Source organism: Chanos chanos, chromosome 6 (genome assembly GCF_902362185.1).
Source record: "Chanos chanos chromosome 6, fChaCha1.1, whole genome shotgun sequence".
In the NCBI taxonomy this organism is placed as follows: Eukaryota; Metazoa; Chordata; class Actinopteri; order Gonorynchiformes; family Chanidae; genus Chanos; species Chanos chanos.
In genome coordinates, this window is record NC_044500.1 from 42529913 (window position 1) to 42547611 (window position 17699).

At 41.5% G+C, this 17699-nt stretch overlaps 2 protein-coding genes and 3 non-coding genes across 5 annotated transcripts; 1 reads left to right on the plus strand and 4 right to left on the minus strand.

Annotated features, from left to right (window-relative positions):
* Positions 1-475: 475 nt before the first annotated feature.
* cse1l (CSE1 chromosome segregation 1-like (yeast)) lies at positions 476-10218 on the plus strand. The gene is made up of 25 exons (XM_030776491.1): positions 476-520; positions 1809-1898; positions 2087-2229; positions 2381-2482; positions 2641-2786; positions 2998-3088; positions 3422-3529; positions 3658-3750; positions 3869-4036; positions 4158-4287; positions 4418-4483; positions 4631-4833; positions 4958-5042; positions 5154-5215; positions 5432-5568; positions 5816-5919; positions 6149-6246; positions 6349-6499; positions 6781-6989; positions 7369-7466; positions 7901-7986; positions 8229-8310; positions 8768-8914; positions 9030-9261; positions 9615-10218. Exons 2-25 carry the CDS (start codon positions 1814-1816, stop codon positions 9702-9704), a joined length of 2916 nt encoding a protein of 971 aa, XP_030632351.1. The 5' UTR covers positions 476-520; positions 1809-1813; the 3' UTR covers positions 9705-10218.
* An 899-nt stretch (positions 10219-11117) lies between these two features.
* On the minus strand, positions 11118-13830 carry LOC115815427 (retinol dehydrogenase 10-like). Its single transcript, XM_030778381.1, has 5 exons — positions 13381-13830; positions 12380-12478; positions 11951-12099; positions 11376-11507; positions 11118-11235 (listed from the first exon to the last, which is right to left on the minus strand). The coding sequence occupies exons 1-5, from the start codon at positions 13828-13830 to the stop codon at positions 11118-11120; spliced, it is 948 nt and encodes a 315-aa protein (XP_030634241.1).
* A 1835-nt stretch (positions 13831-15665) lies between these two features.
* LOC115815831 (small nucleolar SNORD12/SNORD106) lies at positions 15666-15755 on the minus strand. The gene has a single exon (XR_004025405.1). It is a non-coding gene; the product is annotated as a small nucleolar SNORD12/SNORD106 (small nucleolar RNA).
* Positions 15756-15949: 194 nt separating this feature from the next.
* On the minus strand, positions 15950-16040 carry LOC115815829 (small nucleolar SNORD12/SNORD106). Its single transcript, XR_004025403.1, has one exon. It is a non-coding gene; the product is annotated as a small nucleolar SNORD12/SNORD106 (small nucleolar RNA).
* A 250-nt stretch (positions 16041-16290) lies between these two features.
* On the minus strand, positions 16291-16381 carry LOC115815830 (small nucleolar SNORD12/SNORD106). The gene has a single exon (XR_004025404.1). It is a non-coding gene; the product is annotated as a small nucleolar SNORD12/SNORD106 (small nucleolar RNA).
* Positions 16382-17699: the final 1318 nt, after the last annotated feature.

Consider the following 17699-nt stretch of genomic DNA (forward strand, 5'->3'; position numbering starts at 1 on the left):
AGATCAAGATCACTATTCATTGATCAACATTGTGCACATATTTTGGCTGCATTACCTGTGATTTAGTAGAAATTGAGGTGTGCTGCCATATATATTCTTTAATACATATACATATATGATACATATAACTCAATATTTTATATAACGCCGTAACTTCAATTCTTCCTTATACTAGATCAGAAAGGATACTCTGGTGGTAAGCCACTTTTTGTACTGCCTGGATGATTCACTCACTGATGGCTAAATTCCCCCTCTTTAAACCTTGCACAACAGAGGACTTTTTTCAGGTAATTCACTCTATGATTTTTCATCACACCAATGTAAATATACGTGCAAATCTTAAGATTATTTCATCGAAACTGCCGACTACGGTGCAATTACAACAAATGAGACACGCGTGTTTGATTGCATTTATCTGCGCATGCGTCACACCGTGACCGCGTAGAGACATTTGAAAACGGTGAAGCTACACACCGTCTCATCTGGCCGGTAATCACTACGCTTTACTTACAAGCACAAGGTAAAAATGATGAATGATTTAGTTGATTTGTGGTAATTACGTAAAAAGGAGAGATACGCCTGTCTTGGTGTTTGTATTTTAATGGCATAATACCAATCCGGTATTAAGCTAGCAAGTCATGCTGTAATGCTCTGCCAGTTTAGCCAACATGGGCTAACTGAGGGAGCTAAACTAGGCTAGCGTTAGCTTGAGAATTTAAAGAAAATTAGCTATCTTTGCTCATTTTTAGCTTGATAGCTGCTGGAGAAACCAGTGTCATTTCAGTTTAACGTCAGTTAGTAATTACCCTCAATGAGTTCTAGAATCACAGTAACGAAATCATTAAATTTGTAAATTAACATTATATTGTGCTAATATTTTGTTGACGACCACCATGCGTCAACTTGTATTTTATGCTGTAATGACACAGTCCATTAAAATAAATTAGATTAGCTGACCAAATATTTTAGCTGGTTGCCGCTTAACCAGTGACTTTCTGCCAAGTCCCGAAGCTAGTTAAACGACAGATTAACTGTCCTCGCTAACTTAATGGCTACTTTGAAGGGCCGCTCTCCACCGTAGTTTGTTATACACCCAGACAGTATTAGTAACTTAGCTAGCAAATGCGTTTTACAGATTTCGCTGATATAGTTTAATAACCCGCAAGAGTTGTTTGGTGTTGTGTTGCTGTTCTTGTATTCCGAGTGCATGGTAGACAGGCTACAGCTGACCTGCGAAACTGGGCGGTGTTAGAGAGTCGCATATAATTTCAAATTCACGGTTGCTGTAAGCGAGAAGCAGCCATTGTGTATACGAGATGTCTAAACGTGGATATGGTTGTTCAGTGCAGTCAGAGTGGAAGTATGTGTTGAGGCCACAAATGCTCAGCTCTTGCTAGGTGAACACAACAACTCTCGCTTCAGCAAGAAATTTATCGTATAATCTCGGCGAATAGATGTTATCTATGGCGAGGTGAACGAGCAACGCTGTGGTCGTGTATAGATGTGATGGAAGTTGTATAACTGTATTTTTTTGCATTTCTGTAACTGTCGATTGAGAGTGTGACATGTAAGGGTCCACCGCCTCCGCATATCTTCCAACGGTACAACGACATTCATGTTATATGTCAGATTGTTTTTACATTGAAACGTGGTTCGGACGAAGCTTCTAAACCATGTCATAGCGAACAGATTTTTTAAGGATCAGGTGTAACATTACACCTGTCGCATAAATATTTGACCATCATAACAAAATTTATATGCGAAACACTTAAAAGGTGGAACTGAAAAAACGTTATTTTTCTGCACAGCAATCATGGAGCTGAATGATGCAAATCTTCAAACACTCACTGAGTTTTTGAGGAAAACACTGGATCCAGATCCAAATGTGAGGCGGCCAGGTATGTAGGAGACTTTGTCAATTTACGCTTCAGTCATGGATGTGTAGTCATGGAAGTAGTGTGTAATGCAAGATAATTGTGTACACACATAATTTATGATGGCATAATTCAGCAGAAATTTCTAGATGCCTTTTCTTTTGGTTATGTGGGGTTTTATTTTATTCTACTTTAATTTCTCTCATGATCAGCTGAGAAGTTTCTTGAGTCAGTGGAAGGGAACCAGAATTACCCCATACTACTACTCACAGTGTTAGAGAAATCCCAGGATAATGTCATTCGTGTGTGTGCTGCAGTCACCTTTAAGAACTATATCAAACGGAACTGGCGTATAGTAAGTTGGAGCGAACAGCTCTCTCTCCCCCTCTCTATCCTCTTCACTTTCTCTCTCTTTAGCTTGTCATAAGTTACTGCTCCTGTGATTATATAGTCCAGATAAGGCCTTGACCTATAAAGTCTTAATGAATTTTTTTTGGTTCATCTAGGTAGAGGATGAACCAAACAAAATTTCAGATGCTGACCGGACAGCCATTAAGGCCAACATTGTGAATTTGATGCTCACCAGCCCTGAACAAATCCAAAAGCAGGTAACAGCTCTCTCTCTGTCGCTTTTCTGAATGCCCAGTATGGGTGCAGCATGAGCTGCTATTGCTAAGGCTTTTATATTCCAAGTTATTTAACAGAACGGTCTGATCCAAATGCATCTCCGACAAGCTGTAGACAATGACCTCATTTTGTGCTACAGCTGAGCGATGCAATCAGCATCATTGGAAGAGAGGATTTCCCTCAGAAATGGCCCGACCTCCTGACAGAAATGGTGACGCGCTTTCAGAGCGGCGACTTCCACATAATCAACGGCGTGCTCCGCACCGCGCACTCGCTTTTCAAAAGGTAAGAGAATCGCGTGCGCGCGCGGGAGGAGGGGCATTCATAGCACCTCCTCTCAAACACTACACTAGTTCTCCTTAAACTAAAAGAAGTGGGGTTTTTTTTTCTCCACACACACCAGCAAGATCATTTTGTAATTGAGAATTCAGGCCTGGACGGCCCTTACGTGTGACATGTCTAACCAGACGGGTGTTTTATTCCCCCTCGCTTAAAGGTACCGCCATGAGTTTAAGTCCAATGAACTCTGGCAAGAGATCAAGTTGGTCCTCGACACGTTTGCTCAACCTCTCACTGAGCTGTTCAAGGTAAAGGGCCGTGGACACTTTTTTTTTTTTTTTTTTTGTTTCTTTCTCTCCCCCTTTTTCCCTCTTGTGAGAATGGTCTTATCTATATACACATCATATCGACATTACTCACTTTATTTTATTTTTGTATATATGTTTTGTATTTACGTTTTGATATTTTGAAGTCATTTTGACATCACCCTGAAACTGTTTACTAGTTCCCTTTCATGCTATTGCAGTGTTTATTGATAATTCAATTCTTTCAGTTCAGTTGGTTGTATCCTGTTAATTTTATCAAGTGTCAAATTGTGTTTGTTGAGTGAGAAGGTTCATGTCTGGGTTTTGCTTTTCTAGGCCACAATTGAACTCTGTCAAACTCATGCTACAGATGTCAATGCCCTGAAGGTCCTCTTCTCCTCCCTTACATTGATCGCAAAGCTCTTCTACAGCCTTAACTTCCAAGTATGTCCATCTCTCACGCATGAGATTAACAGGTTTCTTTCTTTCACCTGCAGCTGTATTTAATATGCAACTCTGCTTTAACAACTTGGGTTTTTGTTTGTTTGTTTGTTTTTTGTCAATCTTCTCAGGATCTTCCAGAGTTCTTTGAGGACAACATGGAGACATGGATGTCAAACTTCCACAACTTACTGAATTTGGATAACAAACTTCTACAAACTACTGTGAGTTGACTTTGTGGTGATGTGGTTATTCTGTGTTGATCTGGAGGAGTCATTTCTCATGTCATACGGCTGCTCAGCTGACGATGCGTCATCCTGGCTCTCTCTCTCTCTGCCACAGGACGAGGAAGAGGCCGGTCTTCTGGAGATGCTCAAGTCTCAGATATGTGACAACGCCGCCCTCTATGCCCAGAAGTACGACGAAGAGTTCCAGCCGTACCTGCCTCGCTTTGTCACGGCTATCTGGAACCTTCTGGTCACAACGGGCCAAGAGGTCAAATATGATCTGGTGAGTCTTGTCTTTGAGGTTATTCCTTTTTTCGAACTGTCTTTTCCTTTTCGTCGTTGACGGGCATGCTCACGCACATCTCATTTGCTTTGTTAATGTGGTTGTTTGTTTGTTTGTTTAGTTGGTGAGCAACGCCATTCAGTTTCTGGCATCGGTGTGCGAGAGGCCCCACTACAAGCACTTATTTGAAGACTCAAACACACTCACTAGCATCTGTGAAAAGGTCATTGTCCCCAACATGGAGTTCAGGAGTAAGTGAAGACTTGATTTTATTAAATGTTGCTGGTTTTGTCAGACCCTCTCTAATAAAATGATTGTATTTGTGTCGAGGGTCGCTCCAGCTGGTGTTTACTGCTGTATGTCATATTTCTTTGTGGACAGGTGCAGATGAAGAGGCCTTTGAAGATAATGCAGAAGAGTACATCATCAGAGACTTGGAAGGCTCTGGTAATAACCACAATTTTTTTTTTAATTCAAAAATATTTCTGTTCAACAGCTGCAACAAAAGCATACCCTCATTTACTATGTACCAAAAAAAAAGAAAAGCTCACGCGTTTATTTGGTAATCTTTCCTGCTCTGTCTTCCCAACTCAGATATCGACACACGACGCCGGGCAGCCTGCGACTTGGTACGAGGCCTCTGCAAGTTTTTCGAGGGCCCCGTTACATCCATCTTCTCTGGCTATGTGGGCTCCATGTTGACAGAGTATTCCAAGAATCCAAGTGTTAACTGGAAACACAAAGACGCTGCCATTTACCTGGTCACATCTCTCGCCTCCAAAGCTCAGACACAGAAGGTGGGCTCTGGTTTTAATAGTCTGTTGGGTTTGGGATTTTTCGGAAGTACAGGTAGTGCGTCTTAGTTTGCTATGTGGGTGAATGACTTCGATGGCATTTCAAAAACGTGGTTTTCTTTCTCAGCATGGAATTACACAAGCCAACGAACTGGTCAACCTAAACGATTTCTTCGTGAACCACATTTTGCCCGACCTGAAATCTCCCAACAGTAAGACACTTGTTTTTGTTGACCTCGTACATCGTACAAAAATGTTTGAACCACATCACAAGATTATTACAATTGATATTTGTGTTTTGGTTTTTTTTTCCCCCCTCTCAGTTAACGAATTCCCGGTGTTGAAAGCGGATGCCATCAAGTATGTGATGACTTTCAGAAGTCAGGTAGGACTCCTCCGTCCCCTTCAGTCTCCCTCCATTCCAATATTATCCCTGAAACGACATGCCCCCATCTACAAATGTCAGTCCGAGCTGACCTGAGGGGGGCCCAGACCGCTGGTCACTCCAGTGTCTTTGTCCTGTAGAAATAAGCTATGCAGTTAAGTCATCTTCGTTTTTCTCTCTCTCTCTTTTTCTTTTTTCCCCCTGCTCACATCTCAGCTCCCTAAGGAGCACCTGCTCCAGGCTATCCCGCTCCTGGTGGCTCACCTGCAGGCAGAGAGCACGGTGCAGCACACCTATGCTGCCCACGCCCTGGAGAGACTCTTCACCATGAGAGGCCCCAACAACTCCACACTGTGAGTCCGATCTCCGCTCAGCCCAGCCCTGTATCAGCACACACATCTGTACTGTTCTGCTAGGTATTCCATTACTCCCAAGAGTGACTTCCAATACAGGGATGAATCGTGGAAAATATTGGTCACTACAGCTTTTATCACTACTAAATTTGGAAGTAGTTTCCTTGCTATATTGCTGCTGTTATTGTGTGTGTCTGTGTGCTGCATATATAGATACTGCTCTACTCACATGACGCATTCTTCACAGTATCACACCCACTGAGATGGCTCCCTTCGCAGAGCAGCTGCTCAGTAACCTGTTCAAGGCCCTGGCCATACCTGGTTCATCTGAGAATGAGTACATCATGAAAGGTTCCTCCTCCATTAACACTCTACCTGAATGCTTTTTCTGTGGTCATGTGGTTGTGTTTTGTTTGTCAAGATTTGGCTACACAGCGTTTTATTTAAATTTCGAAACCTGACACTTATCAGGGTGTTTTTGTTTTTGTTCTTTTTTTTTCCACATTTGATCCTGTGTTTACAATAGGAAACCTTGTATTTATGTTTGAGTTTTTTTTCCCCCCTCTCTTTGTTTCCATAGCCATCATGCGGAGCTTCTCTCTTCTGCAGGAAGCTATTGTTCCCTACATCCCCACTCTGATTGGTCAGCTCACCCATAAACTCCTCTTGGTCAGCAAGGTAAACAGTCATCATTATCATTGCTTTATGGAGGAATCGCAATTCTCACATTTCCAAGAACCCTTTTAACAGCCCAGCTAAAACTTCATACTGGTCTTGCAGAACCCCAGCAAGCCGCACTTCAACCACTACCTGTTTGAGTCGGTGTGCCTGTCTATCAGGATTACCTGCAAGGCTAACCCGGCAACGGTCAACAGCTTTGAGGAAGCCCTCTTCCCAGTCTTCACAGAGATCCTACAAAGTGATGTCCAGGGTATGGCACAACGCCTCACGCCGAGCACTGCACGGTGATGCTGAAAAATGCTTTTTGAACTGATGTCTGCAGTGGATTAATGGTGCTGATGTAATGGGTGGATTTACGGTGTACTTCTGACTGAAGTATGTTTATAGAGGTTACAGCTGGAAATCTGAAGGCAGTAACTGCCCACATAAGTAGACGCTACCCAGTTTGTCTCTCAGAGCAGCCCTATGGAATATCATTGCCCTTTTTTTTTCTGTTTGTGTGTTATACTCCTCCCTTCTTCTGTCCTACAGAATTTGTACCCTACGTGTTTCAAGTGATGTCTCTGCTCCTGGAGATCCACACCAGCTCCGTGCCCTCCTCTTACATGGCCTTGTTCCCCCACCTTCTGCAGCCCACCCTGTGGGAACGTACCGGGAACATCCCCCCTCTGGTCCGCCTGCTGCAGGCCTACCTGGAGAAAGGAGCGCCCGCCATCGCCAGCTCCGCAGCTGACAAAATAGTGAGTGTTCCTGTGTTCGTCTGTTCCCGGCCCAGTCCGAAGCTCCCCTCGGTATTCTCACTTACGCTGCGTCTCACGTCGCCAACGCGTTTAATGGATTAATGAAGTGTTCTTGGAGTTGTGTATCTGAGCCAGGTGTGGAGTGGATAAAGGTTCCAAAGGACTGTTGTCAGTGGCAGACCACTGTTTGATAGAGTGCAGCTGTAGAATACTGTGCTTTATATATACACAAATGCTCGGTCGCGTAACAGTTTGTTGGATTGTTATATTGCAGGTGGCATTTGGTATTTGCATATGGATCTGTCCTGCTTCTCTCATCCTGGTGGTATTTTCTGTTTTGTTTTTTTTGTTGTTGTTTTTTTTTCCCCCCATTATTCAGCCTGGCCTGCTAGGAGTTTTCCAGAAGCTTATCGCCTCCAAGGCTAATGACCACCAGGGTTTCTACCTACTTAACAGCATCACAGAGCACATGCCCCCGTGAGTCCACATCTTATATTCTCCTCTGACAATACACGGGTTAAGAAATGTCACGCTGCAGGGTTCATACAGCCGTAAGAATCCTACTGTGTGCACTGTGGGTTTTCATTGGCCTAGAAAACTGTTGGGTCATATAATGAATGTCTTGTACGGGTCGTCTGCTCTGTTACTCATGGGCGAAAATCACTCTTAGTTATTTCAGCCTAGGATTCAGCTTACATGTTTCATTTCAGGGTTTAACTCTAATATTTTCTTGCTTGGAATAATTTTTTTTTTATGCTATAAAGTTAAAATTTCATTTATTTTAGGTCATGGAACGTGTTGGAAATTTTATGTTTCATCCATCTATCCGTCATTTTCTCTCTCGTGAAAATGTGTGCGATCATTAGATACCCATGAAGTTTCTGAAGTCTCTTTGTTATTTATTCCTACAGAGAGTCCATTACACAGTACAGGAAACAGATCTTCATCCTACTGTTCCAAAGACTGCAGAGTTCCAAGACCACAAAGTTTATCAAGAGTGAGTGAAAACCATCTGCTCCGTTTTTAAAAAAAAAAAAAAAAAAAGACTTTACAGAGAAAAATGCAGAAAGTGCACTTTTGTCAGCCCATGCACAGAAGTTAATCAGGTGTCTGTAGTTTTAAATCAGCTGTAAGGGTACAAATGAGCTGTTAAGCCCTAACTTTCACCCACTTCCTCACATGGGTTTATACTGGTCCTGACGGGTTTATTTTTTTTTTTTTCCTCTCTCTCTATCACAGGTTTCCTAGTCTTTATCAATCTCTACTGTGTCAAATACGGAGCGATCGCTTTGCAGGAGATATTTGATGACATCCAGCCAAAGTAAGTCTTTGTATATTGAAATTTATTTTTGCATAGACATCCAGCCTCTCACCACACAGTCCTGAGTTTATTATAGAATGTGCTTTTTTTTTTTTTTTTAAACTCGTCTGGAGATGTGCAAAAGGTGTCTTTTGAAAATTGCAAATTTCACTGAGGGTCTTTCTACATACATGTAACCCAGCACATGTTCTAAAATAAATGATTTATAATTATATTTTTTTTTACATTCATTTTAAGTGCCAAGTTAACAGAGTTATAGTGTTTGAGTAAAACACTCTCTGTAGTCACTACATCCACTAAAGCTTTTGGAGAATAACAAACTGTGGAGCTTGGTCTAGCCTTAATCCCAGCCCTTTACAGATCTCCTTTATGAGATTATATAATTTCTGGCATGCATGAGGTAAACAAATTCCTTCCGGCTAAGTGTGCTAAAGGCCTGTTTTTCCTCCCTGCTCAGGATGTTTGGGATGGTTCTGGAGAAGATTGTCATTCCAGAAGTGCAGAAAGTGTCCGGTCAAGTTGAGAAGAAGATCTGTGCCGTTGGAATTACCAAGGTCCTCACGGAATGCCCTGCTATGATGGACACAGAATACACCAAGCTTTGGTAATCCACTTTATTACAGTAATGTTTTAATGGATTTGCTTCTCAGAAATGAGTTCCCCTACGCAGCGCTCCTCACTTATTGGGCTTTTCTGTGTCGTTCTGGATGGTTCTACAGGACGCCTCTGCTGCAGGCCCTGATTGGTCTGTTTGAGTTACCCGAGGACGACAGCATCCCTGACGACGAGCATTTCATAGACATAGAAGACACGCCCGGCTATCAGACCGCTTTCTCACAGCTAGCTTTTGCCGGGAAGAAGGAGCACGATCCCATCGGAGAGACAGTTAGCAATCCTAAAATCCATTTAGCCCAGTCTCTTCACAAGCTGTCCACTGCCTGCCCTGGACGAGTGAGTATTCACTAGATCCCCTAGGTGTTAATCTTAAGGTGTATCCCTCTTAATCTGGCCCCGTTACATGTTTGGGCTATGGATATAATGAATAAGTGTATATAAGAATGTATGGCTTCAGTGACCAAGCATGATATAATCAGTCTTTTTAGCAGTAACTGGGTTCCTAAAAGAATGAAGACTGGTATGGCACAGGGAGCCTCTTATTCTCCAACAGTGACAAGAAATGTGTGCTGCAGAAGACCTTTTACATCTCAGCATGACATGGAAAAAAAGCGAGGAGCTTTATTTTGGGAATGAGAACTAGTGTTTCAGTCAGAGGCGCTTGTTTACACTCTGATTTTTTTCGGCAGGTTCCCTCTATGTTAAGCACCAACCTGAACGCTGAGGCTCTCCAGTTCCTGCAGGGTTACCTTCAGGCAGCAACAGTGCAACTAGTCTAAAGGGAAACGCTCTCTGTTCTACATCAGCGGAGTCTCTACGCGCTCCGGAGAACAGACTTTGTCACTGTCGAGATTGGGACTGACTCTCGTAGACCGGAACCGACGGACGTCCAATCGACTCGACTTCAACCACGACATGACGGGAGACCTGAAAGTTCGCATCAGTTCAAGGGATTTTTTTTTTTTAAGGGGTGGTTTTAAATGGATTGACAAAAAAGAAAAAAGAACTGGACCAAGCAGTGAACAGCAGTTACACGAGTGGCTTGCTCCGTGTGGCATTGGCAAGTTGAATTTGGACAAGCATCAGCCCCGAGCTTTGTGATTCACGCTTTACTCCACTCCGCTCCATGTAGCTGCTGAGTAGTCCGTTACTCCTCTGTCTGGGAAACATTCTCAGCATTCTCTGCTCTTGACAGTGTTTTTGAACTAAGACGACAGGATGACCACAATAGAAACAAAGCGACAGAACATTGAATTTAGTCTGACTACGATGAGACGTGTTAAATCATTGGGAAACATTTTTCTACTTTTTTTTTTTTTTTGGTTTGTTTTTTTTCCCCCCTCTGTAGTTTTGATTTTGTTTTTACTGTATAAATAATGAGGACTGTAGTTGAGGCGCTTATTAAAAAAAAAAAAAGAAGTTTTGTTGGTTTTTGTTTTTTTTTTCTTTGTTGCATGTATCTTACAGTGTTTTGTCTGTCTAGTCTTAAGTTTTGCTGCTTTGTTGACTTGTTAATAAAGAGAAGCACTTCTGTAAGACTCACGTTTTTCCTTTAACAGATTAACAGCACTGAGCGGTTAAACACACATAATCTTAAACATGTTGGCAACCTGCAGACCACAGGCACACCATTGTGTTGGACTTAAACCTACAAAGTCCCTCAGGACACAGCTACACTGTGGTCCTTAGTTTAATCGGTAGTACAAGAGTTACTCATACTCTTCCAAATAGGAATTTGTGCTGAATGATGGTTATTACTGCTTCAGTAGGAATAATTTATAGGAGACTATCAGCTGTACATGCTGTAGGATAGTGCAGTCATTTATCAAACTACTTCATTTCCATGAATAAAGACAGTTTTATTATATATACAGATAAGTTATGCCCAGTACATAGAGAAAAATCATAGATCAAATGCCTTAAATAGGTGTGTTAAGCTAACTATGATTCATCTTCCTTGAAGTAGTGTAGTTGGTCCCCATTAAAATCCATTAAGATAAACAGGACAAATCCATTCAAATCCCAATGAAGAACACAAAAGAACAAAAACACAAAACAGACAAATTTAACCTTTGCTCTGTCATGGCACAGAAAAGAACAGAACAGCGACCGCTTTTCTTCAGGTAATCTGTAGCCCGTGAGGTAAATGCTCTTCATCGTTTAAGGGAACTGGATGGGGCTCAGCGGGCGGCCTAACAGGGTTTCACGTGACCGTTGGTATTCTGTTCCTTGGTTTTGATGAAGGAGTACATGCACTTATCCCCTCCCATGAAACGATAGGTCGCCACGTTGGCATCCCACGGGAGCAGCCTGCAGATAATAAAAGACCTTCATTCAGTTAATCTTCGCTCTTCTTTTATAAATTAAACAAACATGGGTCATTTCCAACACGACCGGTCACTGTTTTTCCATATAGGCTAGTGTACGTGCAATAGAAGGGGTGTACTCACGCTCGGGAAAGGAAGGCTATGTACATGACGCGGGGAATGCAGACCATTGGCTGATCTGAGAGGATAGCGTTCATGGACTGCTGAACACAGTACAAAGGATCCAGAGGTGGAATCAAACCCTGTAGCTCCTCTCTAAAAATAGACACAGTGAAGAGAGGATAAAGATGGTTGGGTTTAATTCGGAGCTTATGAAATTCCCCCGCAATTTGTTTTTAATTAATCTACGTTTTGTGTGTGTGTGTGTGTGTGTGTGTGCGTGTGTGTAAAAAAACAAAAAAAAAATTTGAGAGGAAAATATGTGTTCCATTGCATTCTCTTTGCTACTTCTTTCAGTTTCACTGTGGTTCCAGAACCAGATCTTCCCACAAAAAAAAAAAAAAAAAAAAGTGTAGAAAAAGGAAATCCAAGTGTATTTTTTTATTTCTTTATTTTTTGGACATGACTTTCCTTTTTTCCTCATCCGTAATCACTTGAATGATTAGGGATTTAACATGGCAGACCTTTTCTTTTTTTCTTTGGAGAGTCGGACACTAGCTGTAAGGATTTCTTTTCGAGATAATAGAGATTTGTCTTACCTGATCTTACATCCAGCAAACATGCCTGTGTTAACGATGTAAGGGCAAATCAAAGTGGTTTTTATACCATCCAAACCCTCCTCAGCCAACAAGCTATGGGTCAGAGACTCATGGAAACCAACAGCTCCAAATTTACTGGCACAGTAGTCCTATGTATAAACAACAGAAATGACACGCACCAGATCAATAAATTTCCCACCAAAAAAAAAAGCAGACTATAAACCAAGACATCACAGCTGTGATCGAAGCTCAGGTCCTTTAACTTGATTTCTTTCCAGTTTTGAATGTATAAACAGACAACTGTGGATAAACTGAAAAACCGGATCCAATATGATGCAAAAACAGTTCTAAATTGCTTTGGTGCAATTTCTTAACGTTTTTTTTATTATTATTAATTTCCATGGAGAGGCTGTTTGAGTTGTCACTCACCTCCACACAAGCAGTGCTAAAAAGACCCAAAGTGCTAGCAACTGTAACAATGTGCCCATGATTTCTTGCTTTCATGTGGGGCAGAAATGCTTTTGTCATCTGTCAGAAAAGGAGGAATGGAAAAAAATTAGTATTGGTCACGTGATAAGACAGCTGCTTCTCGTTGGATGTCTTTTAGTCATGTTTTAAAGTTCATATGGATATTCTGAATGTATGTTTCACAGCGAGGAGAGAGCGTGTGATAGAGGATAATTGTCAAGTTGTTGATATTGGTCTGATACTTCTAATCCAATCTTTGAGCATGGGACTGTGTGTTTTAACTAAGAGGATCACACAGTGAATTGCATTCCTACATGACTGGTTTGTTCCCAACGAGAATGTGTACGGTTTTGTCCGCCAATCTCTTTCTTTTCTCCTACATTCAAGCATGAGTTTAAGCATGACTAATTTTGCTAAAACAAATAGTAAAGTGTTTGATGTACAGATCATTACCTAAATATCAACATCTGCATTTGTGGTGCTTAAATCTCTTTGCTGTGCCCAATGAAACCTTTTTTTGACTAAAATGAGCTCCTTAAAGCTTTGGTCCAGAGCTTTTGGTCAGGTGTTTGGTTTTGTTTTTAAGTTGAGACTGGAAACTATTTCAATCATGCATACTAAAATGACAGACCTTTCGTTTTAAGTTTCTGTAGATCTTCCATGTTAAACAAACAAGAGCTTTCCTTTCTTTTTCACCATTTGGGAAAGGGGATTTGCTTACTTTTTGCCTTCCTCTTAGATGTCACAAGAACAGTTAAAGGCACGTTACATTAAACTGGTCTCTTGGCTACTGAACTGTGGGAAACTACACAAAGCTTGATACAGTTGTGTAACTGCATCCTTAGGTCATGTAGGAGTGCATCATTAAAATGATATGGGAGACGTTACACTTTTTAAGTCTCATCGGTGTGTTTACATTTAGTCAGACATTTATAAACATTTGTACAGTAACATGGTCTTACCCAGAATAGAGCGTGGCAGTTGACCAGCAACGTTCTTTCCAGTAGTTCATCGGGGCATTCGAGCATCCGACGCCCGGCCACTACCCCCGCGTTATTTACCAACATGGTGACATCACCCACTTCTTTTCGCACCAGCTCGGCCGTCTGATAAATGTTGTCACGTCGGGAGAGGTCAACGGTGTATGTGTGCGCCTTGACCCCCTTCTCTCGCACAAGTTTGGCGGTGAGTTCATTAGCTTCAGTGTTGCAGTCCCATAAAACAAGTTCAGCACCCTCTTTAGCGAATTCCAAAGCGAACAGCCTCCCTAGTCCACCCCCGGCGCCTGTGATCAAACACAGCTCGCCGTCGACTGACTTAAGACGTGGCCGCAACAAAGTACGAATAATTGCGCTGATGATGGAATACGTTAAATCTATTAACATTAAGATAAGATCTATGATGATAATCATTTTGTTCTGTTCTGAGTCTGATAGCTATATCTAACGTGAGTTAATGTGGGTAGAGAGGAAACAACTCTAAGTGATGCTCTGCCTTTATCTAGTTGCGGCTGCTGGTTTAATGAATTTCATTTTATATAACCACTGTCTGGGATTAGTGACTATATGCAGCTACCAATGGAATGCCTTGTGCCAGATTACGATAGGCCTGACTGCCCCGTGCTTTTTACGCAAACGGTCATTTCATTCAAAACAAAGTCACTAGTTCTCATGGTGCGATTTCGGAGACGTCACTAAATCAGCACCATAAAGCTTCTGTAAGGCAAATTCCTATCTTTGTAAACATTTTTTTCGTTTCCTCGTTTATCACTGCTGCAGAAGGTGAAAATGCAGTAGGTCTGTGGTAGACGGCATGCAGACCTAAATAAATATTATATAATATGACGGTTCCACGCCTGTCTTTTGTTTGTCAGAGAAAATAAATAGCATGTATACACCCTCTACGACCCCTGAATATATACAGTATGCTATCCAAACTAGGCTTTTGCACTAAATCCCATAGATTTAACACATTCCACTCAAAGAGCTCGTGCTCAAAAAGAATGTAAGCCAATGGCTGAAGCATTTGACACTACCTGAACTTGAACTACGTGTAGCCCATTACATAATAATATTTAAAGAAAATATGAATTTCTGAGGAAATTGCAGATAAAAACTTGATCAATTGTGGCACGTTATCAATTGAATTTGTCTGAAAGGACTTACATTAACCAAGAGCAGTATAGCTATATACATGAAGACACTTAGTTTCACAAATAAAATTTAATTGGTTAATTTCTCTTCATTTTTGAAGGGAAGGAACCTTTTCTCCACAAGGTTACTACGTAGATGGACACCGGAGAAGACAAAACACAGAGAAGGGAGCATTTTCCTAGCTCCTTACGGTGAAGAAAACTGATTCGGTCCCCTGGGCAGACTGGATTTATAGCTCCATGACTCAGTACAATATGTTTGGTCACTGAAGGGATACTAATACTCTTGCCATTTGATAGCATTTCCTTGCTCCAAGTGCAAAATGCACATGGTGTTCAGAATTCCACTGCAGCTCACTTCCAGTCAGGGGGTCCATTCAAGAAGCTCTTATGACATGTCAGTGGTAGAGCTGTCTAACAGAGTAGTCTAGCAAGGATAGTGACCACTTTCTATACATTCGTTAAAAAGCAAAGCACATTACCCCATGGATGCTCACGAAACACACGACCAAAACTAAAAAGGCCACCTGACCAAGAGGCCTAGAAATAAAAGATGAAAATGTGGCCATGGGATTTGATTTAACAGTGTCACCAGTGCTTCATGATCAGAATTAGCATTTAAGACAAGAAAAATTGCTTAAACTAAAATACTAAACGAAGGCTGCCCAAGTAACTGCTATAGTACAGTCATACATCACTGCTCAAAAGGTTCTGGGCTATGCCCAAAGCCATTTGACTTCAAAAGTTCAGTCCAACTTGTATGAAAATTAACACAAGACAATTCACACAGGTATGTTGTGACAATTTCAGTTTATTAAAACCAACTGCTTCATGCAGTTTACACCAACACAAAACCAGTTTGTAACTCAGCACAGCCGTCATGTCCCCTTCAAACAGATGGGGCCCTGAACATCGTGCCAGTGTGTTAACTGAGAGGAGGGCACTGTAGCTCTTCTGGAGAGAGCCTTTAGCTGAACGGGGTTCACAGAAGCTCCAAATTCAGCCAGAACATCCCCATTGCAGAGCCTGAAAGACAAATCTAAAGTTAAGACCAAGCTTGAGGGAGATCAAATAAATAGTCTTTTTTTTGTAGACTGGAGAGTCAGACACAAATGGCTTTAAGATTCAAAGGCAAATCAACATAGTCGGTCTGCCGGGGAAAAAAATGGTCATCACTTCTCACCATGTCATATCTGATCCTTCATAAAATTAAAACAGATTAAAGCAAAGCATACCTTGTTACTGCCTCCACAGTTCGGGCATCGGGATTCACCTACATTGTCCTTAGTTCAACCCAGCATACTTCCCTAACGGAGACAAAAGACCAGTGTCAGTGCATGTTAAAAAAAATCACTCAACTAAATGTATAAATTAGAAAGACGGGTGCATCAGACTATTTGGCTTTAAAATATAGGGGGTCAACAAGGTCGATCTGCTGGGGAAAAAAGATCAGTCATCATTTACACCACTGGTAAAGTCATTTACAATGAGGTCATAAGGAGTACATTCCCTCATGGTTATGCACAAATGAATACTATATGTCCATACCTGTACTTATTTGTTGAACCCCTCACTCTGTCATAGCCATTAAGGTAGCTATGATCACCCACGTGGCTTCAGAAACATCTTCCAACGCTGAAAGAGGGGATTCACCATAGCAAGTTAAGAGGGCTTGTTAAGCAACATAAATATACAGCAGGACAAGAACATAAGAATAGCAACTGGGGACTCAGACAGTTTGGCTTATTTAAAACAGCAGTCAACACTATCGCTCTGCTGGGGAAAAAAGTTCAGTCATCATAGTCACCAGTGCAGCTGGGGATAACAGAACATTGAGATATACTACGTTACACTGAACAATACTGTAAATGCTACAAGCTACAGCGCCCTTCATTGACTCGAAATCAAATGAAACTCTTAATTAAGTCGACATCTTTCACACAATGCAACCTGAAAGACAATTTAGCTCACCGGGTAGACTTTCGGGCTTTCCGGAACTTTCCACGTGGCCATTGTACCAATACGTGCACTGCGAAAAGGACACCAATTATTATTCAAAGCCACCACATGGGACATCTAAAAGGCAAATTAACTGGCCTCGGCGTTCGCCATCACACGCTACATTCAGAATCTGGCCAGGAGACAAATGTATGGCCCTTGCTTCAGTTAAAACCGATGAGAACCCGATTACAACACTTGCAAAAACGGGACCAATTACGCACCTAAGTCATTTGATCTCAATAGCAATACAAAGAGCCGAATTATCTACATATTAAGTGGATCAAAGCTTGGAAAATTAAGCCGGAGTGTTACCGCGTACAGGGGCAACGTGGTCAGTCAACTTGTTAAAACATTGTTGAGAGCACGCGATACTAGACCATACAATAAAGAATGTACTAAAACATATTAATAGGGGAAACCTATTTGCTAAAACAATAACACATTTTGACCTTCAACAGTTCTAACTTATCTGTCAGAAAGTAACACTTTGACTTACCTAGCTTCCAATGCCCTGTTCCACCAAGCAAAGAAGATCAGTGAGAGGAAAAGCACGTGCTTTTAAATAGGAATTTTCAGTTGTACGCATGCGTATGAATTTGCAGTGACGTTTGGTTAATGTAGTTTTCCTTATTTAACTAACAGTGGTATTCTCTAACCTTGGTTAAACGGGCAAACAGTTCATACTGTAAGACTGAACAGCATACAAATTTAAAGGAATTTGAGATCTGTACAATGGTGCCTCTGTTTTATAACGTAGAAAGCTTTCCGTTCGTTATCCTCTTCGAGACCCTCGGACTGGTTTATTTATTGTGCCGTCTTCCGTCATATGCCCATTAGAGGGCAGTGTAAGCACAGCGGAACATTGGGCTTTCCCCGTTAAGGCACGTCATAAAATATGTATTTGAAATTCCACCTCACGTTTGTACTGAAAACTTTAATCTACACACAATCATTAACTTTTTTTCATAGTTATTTTAAACTGATCTAACTGATGAACGATTAATTGACTCATTTCTTTTCCAAATGGACTGTGAAGTTAGCATAAGTTATTGTTTCAGCAGCTGACGAAGTGCCCCTTAGAGTGACCTTTTTTTGTGTGTGTGTGTGTGTGTGTGTATATATGCTGTG

What these genes read in the sequence shown, in the direction of transcription:
- cse1l (XM_030776491.1), top strand. Translation starts at nt 1,814, where the DNA reads ATGGAGCTGAATGATGCAAATCTTCAAACACTCACTGAGTTTTTGAGG. An exon ending in TCAAACGGAACTGGCGTATA is followed by an intron (nt 2,230 to 2,380) that starts GTAAGTTGGAGC and finishes TGGTTCATCTAG; the next exon opens with GTAGAGGATGAACCAAACAA. An exon ending in CCTACAAAGTGATGTCCAGG is followed by an intron (nt 6,500 to 6,780) that starts GTATGGCACAAC and finishes TCTGTCCTACAG; the next exon opens with AATTTGTACCCTACGTGTTT.
- LOC115815427 (XM_030778381.1), bottom strand. Translation starts at nt 13,830, where the DNA reads ATGATTATCATCATAGATCTTATCTTAATGTTAATAGATTTAACGTAT. An exon ending in ACTGCCACGCTCTATTCTGG is followed by an intron (nt 12,479 to 13,380) that starts GTAAGACCATGT and finishes CTTTTCTGACAG; the next exon opens with ATGACAAAAGCATTTCTGCC. An exon ending in TTTGCTGGATGTAAGATCAG is followed by an intron (nt 11,508 to 11,950) that starts GTAAGACAAATC and finishes GTCTATTTTTAG; the next exon opens with AGAGGAGCTACAGGGTTTGA.